At 40.4% G+C, this 9,110-nt stretch overlaps 1 protein-coding gene across 1 annotated transcript; it reads right to left on the reverse strand.

The window, feature by feature from the left end:
- Positions 1–1,270: 1,270 nt before the first annotated feature.
- Positions 1,271–3,809, reverse strand: LOC134268837 (cell division cycle protein 123 homolog). The gene is made up of 5 exons (XM_062751079.1): positions 3,551–3,809; positions 3,099–3,224; positions 2,761–2,829; positions 1,707–1,761; positions 1,271–1,318 (listed from the first exon to the last, which is right to left on the reverse strand). Exons 2-5 carry the CDS (start codon positions 3,170–3,172, stop codon positions 1,271–1,273), a joined length of 246 nt encoding a protein of 81 aa, XP_062607063.1. The 5' UTR covers positions 3,173–3,224; positions 3,551–3,809.
- Positions 3,810–9,110: the final 5,301 nt, after the last annotated feature.

The raw sequence follows: 9,110 nt of genomic DNA on the forward strand, positions 1-9,110 counted from the left end.
TCTCCATTCTTCACAATGTTCAAAGTTCTATCACTGGTATGCACGTGCATGCGCGTGCGATCTTGCTATTTTGACCATGTCATCTTATGCTTACTACTAATTTATCCTTACATTATAAGTTTCAAAACATTTCGTCATAAAATAGAAAAGTTACGGTTATATTCATATTATATTGGTCATTTTAAGTTTTGCACGTGCGCGCTCTTGCAACACGGTGCGCGGCAAAATGACCTTGATTGCGCAAATCTAATAACATGCCTACTTACCCTGCAAAAGGTTTCACCTAAGTCGGATGTGTAGTTTACAAGATCACTAGCGGACAAAATTTTCCCAGGAAGAAAAATAATAAGAATAATAATAATAAGAAACAGAGTAAAAACAATATGTTGCCCAACTTCGTTTGGGGAACATAATTACCTTGGGTGAACTCCAGTTAAGTTTTGGGAACACTTACCACCCAGCATTTTAATGGCTTTCTTAATGGCTGCATCAAAAGCTGGAAAGCTTGGTGCCTGCACAAAAAGGAGAAAACTGTAAGTGAATGAATTCTAAATGGAAATTGGGAAAGATAAAGAATATCTAGCTGATACGTACATGTGATTTCATAAATAGAATGACTTAAAAGCTTCTTTAATAAAATACAAATTTTTATATCAAATAATTTTAATTTTCTTAATTTATTTAGCAAATTAAGTTACAATGCTTTTCTCTTTACTAACTATAGAGCTATATATTTATTCACAAGGTTAATCATAGAATAATTAGTTATATTAACAATTATTATTATAACAATAATATAACAGCAATACTTCATTGTAATATATTTGTAAGAATAAAAAAATTTTTTTTTGAGCTGGACAAAAATATCGATATTTCGGTATACTGCAATACAACAAAAAACAATATCGTATCAAAACATGTTTTTGTAATATCGTTATTCCAGTAAAATGCTTTGACTAAGGAATTTTATCATTAAAAGTTAAAACAAATGTAAGAATAGTTGTTATTAAGCCAAACAGTAAGACAGGAACTGTTTCTGTTTTATGGATGTATTTCAAAGCAGAAATTTAATAAAACCAACAAGATTTTTTTCTTCTGCTTACTTATCATAGTTATGTACATTCTGTATATAAATTAAAGTTAATATGATAAGAAAATGCCATTTTAATAACATTAAAAATATTTGCAAAACTAATCGAAATACAGTTTAAAATATCGCAATATATCGTAATACAAATTCTTTGGCCAATACCCAGCCCTAATTTTTTCTCTATATACTTAGGTCCTCCACTGAATCATCATCCCAGTTCACATCTAACTGTAATGTAAACATGTAACGTACATGTTATCTTCATCATAATTACATTACACATATTTTGAATATATGCAGTTAAAACTTGTGAATATTGACATTTTTGTTTACACGCAAAGCCTCATAATTTATTAATAATCATGGTTTCTGTTCTAAAAAATGATAAAAAGAGAATATGGCTTTTATGCTGGATAAAAATAACGGTGGTTTTGTTTCTGATCAAATATAAAAAATGCAGATTTACCAATAAAGCTAAAGAAATTTTGTTTGGATTGTAGGCATAAAAATATGTTGTAAGGGAGATAACTCTTATTTTATATTTGCATTTACCCCCTAGATACATAAACATTATAAACAAGCTGTTGTTTTCAATTGTTTAAAATTCAGGTTGTACCTCTTCTCCAACCCTGTCTTCATCTGAGTCCCTGTCTCCTGAAGTTACCAGACTCCTTAACATAGAGAAAAAAAAGCAACTCTGAATTCAATATGTACATGCATTATAAATTAAACCATGGTAACTGACAATCAAGTTGCAGAACTTAGCCAGTGTTTTACATTTATTTCAAAGTAAAGGGTTAGAGATCAGTTGTAACAGCTAGGTTGGGGACTTAAATCTCTGTGGACCTTACAACATGTACAACAATTAAATTTTGATTTTTTTTATTCTAACGCATCATTTTTGTTTATCATATTAATTGAAGAGATTAATTAACCCAGTAGCCAGTTACTAGGGAAAACACTGCAGTTAGAGTATTCTCTCCTTTAAAACTGTAGAATTCAAAATTCTTATGAAAAAAATAGTTATCTGCTCCACATGGGTAAGTTTTAATAATTCTTAGTACAGTAAAACTTGTTTAGTACAAACACGGACATTGGGAATTCACTGATATAGCAAAGTTTTCTTGGATCCTAAGCTAAATAAATTTAAAGAATTCCTTACATGGATTTAACAAATATTTAAACAATAAAATGCTTTCTTTGTTTGTTATTACTGGAATGAACGGAAGCAGCTGTTGCGGAAAAAATACATAACCCACGTAAGCGGGTTATGTAAATTTTTCTGCAATAGCTGCGACCGTTCATTCCAGTAATAACAAACAAAGAAAGACATTTTATTGTTTATATTTATATCTGTTTAAATAATCAATTAAGGTAGGATTAAAAAGATTAATCATTGTATTAATGATGCGAATGTCTTTATACGTTTCATTGATGGAACAGCCACTGATTAAGAAATCTGTACAGGCGACATGCCTACTGTAGTTTATGCAGTGATGAACGCAATGGGGTTTCTTAAGAAATAAAGGAGAAAATATTCAGTGGATGTAAATATAGTGAAGTAATTTCATAGGTCCCAGTGACCTCCTTATGACCAAGTTTTACTGTTAATTACACAGTTAAATGTATATAAGACCTTACAGACTGTCTTCATAATAACAAGTATTTACCCTTCTGGCAACACAACTCCATCAGTGTGTAAGTATTCTAGAAACTCTGCAGGTAGTGGTATCACAATGCTGTAAGTAAAGCAAAATGTCTTCAATTTTATTCCTCAAAAGTGAAAGTTTATCCACTGACTACACTGCTGTATGCTTCAACATTATACATTTAATATGTATTTTAAATCATAATAGATTAATCATTTTCAAGAGAGGAACACGCATTATTTATAAAGAATTCTGAAAAATCTTGACATATGAGAAATGTTGCCAATCATTATCAATTTGCCCTGCAGAAAAAAGAAGTTTGACAGTTATGAATAAAGGGCTAATTAATTAATTCTTACCTCTTGACTGAAATATGCTTAAATTTTGGATACCACACCGGGAAGCTACAGTACATCACTTCTGACACCTTCATTGCTGACCTGAACAGATGTCTGATATTTCAAGGTATTCAGCAAACTCTCTTCCTGTAGTATTGATCATATGTTAATTTTCGTGAAAAAGTTATAGTTGCAGTACACTGACGATTTTACATTTTACATAAGGCTTAGCCTTTATCAGTTTATAAGTAGCACAGCTGCACTTCACTTTTTTTTTTAGTTTTCAACTTTTTAAGCCCTTAATTACAGTTACCAACATTGAACAATAGATATGAAATATATCTCTCATAAAAATGATAATTTTTAAACATGATAGAGGGCGAGGCTTGCCGAGCAAAGAATGGCATATCAAAGTTAAAACAGCTAATACTTTAAAAACTGTACACCATTCCACATGAAGTCTGATGCAATACCTCGAGGTGATAAAGTTTCATGGAAAACAGATCAGACTGGTTAATCTTCATATATTATCGGCCTCCAAGTAAAATTTTCAACAGCAGTGCGTCCAATCAACACTAAAATCTGTTGACACTGCTGACAGTTTAGAAAAACAAGGAACAGATGAGTTTTTCACTTGTCAATCGGGTGACAGTCGGCGTCGAACAACAACATAAACACATGGACACACCATTTGTAACTTCAGCATTAAAGAGTTCCTGTAGACTGGCCTTTGTATACGATCGTCAGTCTTCTTTCTTTCTTTCTTTCAGCTTTCATTAAATGTCAAAAATTCAAACATCTCAAAAAAGTGCTTTTTGATGGCATGGAACACTTATGGGGCATAATTTGGGAAGATCTTTACTTTTTATAGCAATTAAAAGATATGAACGTCTGTGAATGACCCATTTCTATGTAAAACAGAATCTGCTGTCATGGCGAATTCATTATAATTATTGCTTTTTGTAAAACAAAATTAAATCTAGATCTAGTTAAAAAGTGTTTAAAGAAAAAAAAAAATTATATGATAGCATTGAATGATAAAAAATCTTTCCGACATTATTGATAGTAGGGGATACATGAGGTAGGGTGTGCAATGTATTAAAGTATTCAGTCTAGGGGTGTGCTTTACAACTATTTATTCAACAACATATATACAAACACAGTGGGTTCTGGCCCGGGTCGACTTCCCGCTCTGCTGCTGTCCCAGACACGTCCGGTCTGCTCGGCATCCAGGTGTAGAGAGAGGGAGTGCGACTATCCCGCCATCTGACGTAATACAGACAGTAAGTCGTACCACGGGACAGTCGCACAGATACTACACTCCCCCCTGTTTTCTCTGAAAGGCTGGAGTCTACCATAGGAAAGAGGGTCCGGAACCATCTCCAACGTCGGGGCGCTGTAAACGCCCTCCAGGGCAAACTGCCCTAAAATAACAAGTGCCGGAGCAAGCTCCAGGCAAAACCACCACAAGGGTATACACAAATTTACCAGGTGGTAAGTACGGGATGATTCCCAGATTACCTCCTACAACTCCTGTATAACATTCACCGAGTGGGCCAAGGTCACCAGGCCCACTAACAACTCAGAAACTGACACCACTTACACCATCAGGCTCTGGAGGGCAAACTTGCCCTCCGGCGTGCCCACGCCTCCGCTTGGATCTGTACAAGCGACAAGTTCTCTTCTCCTCTGGTGTCGAATCATCAGACGACCAGGGACTGCTTGAATCATACGGGGATGTCCCAATTTCTGCAACATGGTCCTTGGTGACCTCTAGCTCTGGGGTTGGGCCCTGCCCACACAACTCGGTAATCCCCAAGAAACATGACCACAGGCCGTCTTATTGACAAAAGGTTGGACTGGTCCTTGGGATAGTGGTTCAACACCGATATCCTCAATAGCTGCGTCTAAGAGGGACTCTCCAAACATCTCTACTACCGGGTCTGGTATACCCAGTGTACTTCCAGGATGGGTCAGAGGCGCCACAATACCAAAATCTCTCACTATACGGGGAACAGACTTACTTCTGTCTGCCTCAACTAGTGGGCCTCCTGTCAAGGTCACTCCTTCCTCTGGAATACCACCAGACCTCCTGAACTCCACCTTTATGGCCTCATCCCCCAGAGTAAGGGTCCTTGCCCCAAGTCCAGCTGGGCTTTCCGGGCGCGGAGAAAATCCATGCCTAGCAGCATTGAGTCCTGCAATGGGGCGACATAGAGTTCCATCTCATGCTCCTGCTGGCCAATACACACAGTGACAGGCCCCACAATAAACCCTTCTAACTCGGCATTTTCTCCGGCCTGTCTCATGGTCACATAATCCAGGATTGGGGGTTTGGGCTCCAGCTGGTCATACACCCTGGTTGACAACACGCTGACCTCAGCCCCTGTATCCACTACTGCTGTAACCTCCATGCCTTCCACGCACAGGCCAACCATAAAACCTTTAGATCCGCCTAACCGCTCAGTGGGTATGAGGGCTCCTTCAATCCCACTGCCACGGGTGACCAGGGATTACCCATCCCTGCAGGTGACATTAGATCAACACCACATGGGTCCATCCTCCCCAGGTCTTGGGGTTCATCACTAACCATGGCTGGTCCAAACGGCTCCAGAGTGGAGTGGGGAGTCCCCACTTCCTCTTCCATGGTGACCACTTCCTCCTCAGCCAAGCAAAGCTCCGGTGATGGTGGCATCCCAAATTGATCTTTCAGCCTGCGGCGCTTCCCCAACTCCTTGGAATCCGACCTAGGGAATGTCTCCACAGGGAATCCTTCAATACTGGTCCCGCCCCTGTGCCCGTCAGTAGCCACTATCTTCCCTGCAGCTCCGGTGGGGCAATCTCTACGGAAGTGCCCCACCTCTCCACACCTGAAACATACAGCAGGCTTCCGGTCCCGCTCCGTCCATCTCACCGACGGGGTTCCACTCCTCTGACGTTTCTGAAGGGGGGCAGCTTCCCTCTGCCTTATCAACTCCTCTAAATTTTCTATTCTGCTCCGGAGGGCTGCGAGCTCCTCCACAGCAACAACATTTACTCTCCCGGGATCAGTCTGCTTCATGTCATGAGCAGAATCCAGCTTTCTCACTTCCCTTGATGGCTTAGGCCTGTGACGCCGGGAGTGCTGATAGTATTGCATACGCTCCACGGCTTCCTCCACTGTCCGGGGATGCCCATCAAGTGCGTAAATACCAGCATCTCTGTCCTCAGCTCCATAGCATAGCCGAGGTATAACGTGAGTATGCACATCAGGCACACTGGAGAAGGCTCGTGTCGCCAAAGTCAGGACTCTGTCGGCCAACTGATGAAGTGACTCCCCAGGGTTCTGGCTGGCAGACTGGAAGTTAAGTTGATGAGTGAGATCTGGGGCAGAGGGGCCAAAACGCTTCTCAAATCTCTGCAAGATCTCACCTAGGCAGATCCGGCTACTGGTTTCTAACAGCAGAGTATAATACTCGCTTGCTGCCCCTTCAAGGGAAAAACAGAACTGGTCAAGCTGCTACCCTTAGTCCACAGCTGACTGCGAGACAACCTCACAAACTTGTGCAAAAATGCCTTCCAGCTGGTCTTACCATCATACCTAAGGTCCTTGTACTTAGACTTACTCCCAGCAGCTGCCCTACTGGTTTTCTGTGCAGGTGTATTAAAGCTGCTATCCTGGTGGGCCGGGGCCGGGACAGGCTGACTAGCATAGTGTCCCAGCTTGGCTATCCTCTCCCCCTCCCTTCCAAAATGGCAGAAAGGGGTATCCTGATAGGCAGGACTACCAGTCGATGACATGGGGACACTATGATGCTGTGATGCACTGGGCATAGTCCTACGTAGGTGTGAGGTCTGAACATCCTCACCTCTGTACCATTGGGATTGGGTGTGATCAGGCAGTCAGGGTGGGCATGTCCACCCCAGTTTTTACCAAGTCTCGGACAAAGGTAGTGTGTGGCATTGAGGTCCGGGTTTGAAATCATCCCCCAGGAAGAGAGGACACACTAAGGTCTGCGGGTCTAGGCTGGGTTTGTACAGACAAAGGGTTCCAGGTGAGCCTTGAAGGGTCAACAGGCCTCTGATGCATACTGAGAAGTGAGCTGTGCAGGCCTCACAGGCCTGTCATTTGGCAAACAGTGTATGTTTTGGAGGGGCAGGGTCAAGCGAGTGGGGTATACCCTCACCAAAGATTGGTCTAACTCCTATATCCCCCAGGTTAGCTGTGTCTCACACAAGGACACGTTGACTACCAGCTGAGAGCACATGACCTACAGAATACCGATGTTCCAAACGTAACCTCAAGGGAACCTCCCTGTATTCATACCTGGGTTGGCTACAACCCACAGTGCTGCCAGGTGAGCCACACCCACACATGCTACCTAAAGGGGACTCCAGGGAATCACTGATCATCATCATCCCTGGTGAGCTAAACTGGGACTGAGTAAACCTTAACTCTCTCCTTGACATACCATGTAACACACTACCCTCCCCACAGGGGATGCCCGAATGTAGGCCGAGGCGTGGATGTAGAGGGACCCCCAGGGCAACCCCCCTCCCATGTGACCTGACATTGACTGAGCAAAAGGTGTGTGACGGGATGCAATATGTTCGCTCCCGTTATAAACATATGGTGAAAAACCCCCTGCCACGGGATAACCATACACACTGCACGGAACAGGAGGGTTAAATCTGTCTGACTGCATGACACTATTGATAGCCGGGCGCATGTAAGGGCCTAAAGCCGACACGGCCTCCTCAACAGACATATCCATAATAAAATGTCACAGATAATCAAATAAATCACTGCCAATATTAACAAATTGATTCAGAAAGTCGATTCAAGAAAAATACATGAAAAATCAACATGTGCTCTCACGTAACTAGCAGCACCAAAAATGGCGGCTAAAACCGATGCCTACAAATACCTGACAGCAGTACGGGAATCCCGGGCCCCGCGAATTGGGCGCCAGTAAAGTATTCAGTCTAGGGGTGTGCTTTACAACTATTTATTCAACAACATATATACAAACACAGTGGGTTCTGGCCCGGGTCGACTTCCCGCTCTGCTGCTGTCCCAGACACGTCCGGTCTGCTCGGCATCCAGGTGTAGAGAGAGGGAGTGCGACTATCCCGCCATCTGACGTAATACAGACAGTAAGTCGTACCACGGGACAGTCGCACAGATACTACAGTATGTTTTGGAGGTCGGGTGGGGGCTCATGAGTATGACACATTCTTCTCACAGTATATACATGTATATTCATTTCATTTATTGACAACACCATCATACATTGGCATATAGTCACGAATACAACAATTAACATACATAAAATAAAATATCAAAGAAAGCATATTAGGTTTGTTGAAGGTTTTCCTTCCTAATATCAAAACACTTTTTCATGCAAAATTAAAGTTAAATACTTGTAGGGTTGATAATGTCAATAATAGGGGTTTCCTTCATGTAACATTGAACATTAAATATATCGTAATACTGTAATCTACATTGATCATAACTAGGACAATAAAGTACAAAAATGATTTTCATTTTCATTTTCAATAAAAAATTACAAAATTAATTGACATACGCGTTAGGTGGCTTTGAGTATCTCCCCATTTCATTATGTAGACTATGAGCACTAATTCTTAGTTTTGTTAGGATTGTTCTTTTAGATATCTTCAATATTAATTCTAGATTGTTTTGTTAAATCAATTATTTATTTACCAAAAAAAAGTTAATTTCCCAGAATTTGATTTAGAAATGTTGTTTACATTTATTGTATGCGTTGACAAAGATGGGAAAGAATTACACTTGTCAATTTTTATAAGAAATTAAAATAGAATAATCTCACAGAACAATAATTATTTTAATTTTTTATAAGTATAAAAACAATACATGGACTAAATCTGAAACCGATGTGTCAGACTGTGGTATCTTTTATTTCAAGCTGACAGGCATACATGTACGTCGTTTAGAAAACAGGAGTTCGCGTACCTATCATTTTTATCGAAACCTTCTTTAGATAAAAAAAAAACAACTTATTATTCTATGTA

Source organism: Saccostrea cucullata, unplaced genomic scaffold, assembly GCF_032062105.1.
Source record: "Saccostrea cucullata isolate Sc308-1 unplaced genomic scaffold, CSIRO_AGI_Scuc_v1 ctg9187, whole genome shotgun sequence".
NCBI lineage: Eukaryota > Metazoa > Mollusca > Bivalvia > Ostreida > Ostreidae > Saccostrea > Saccostrea cuccullata.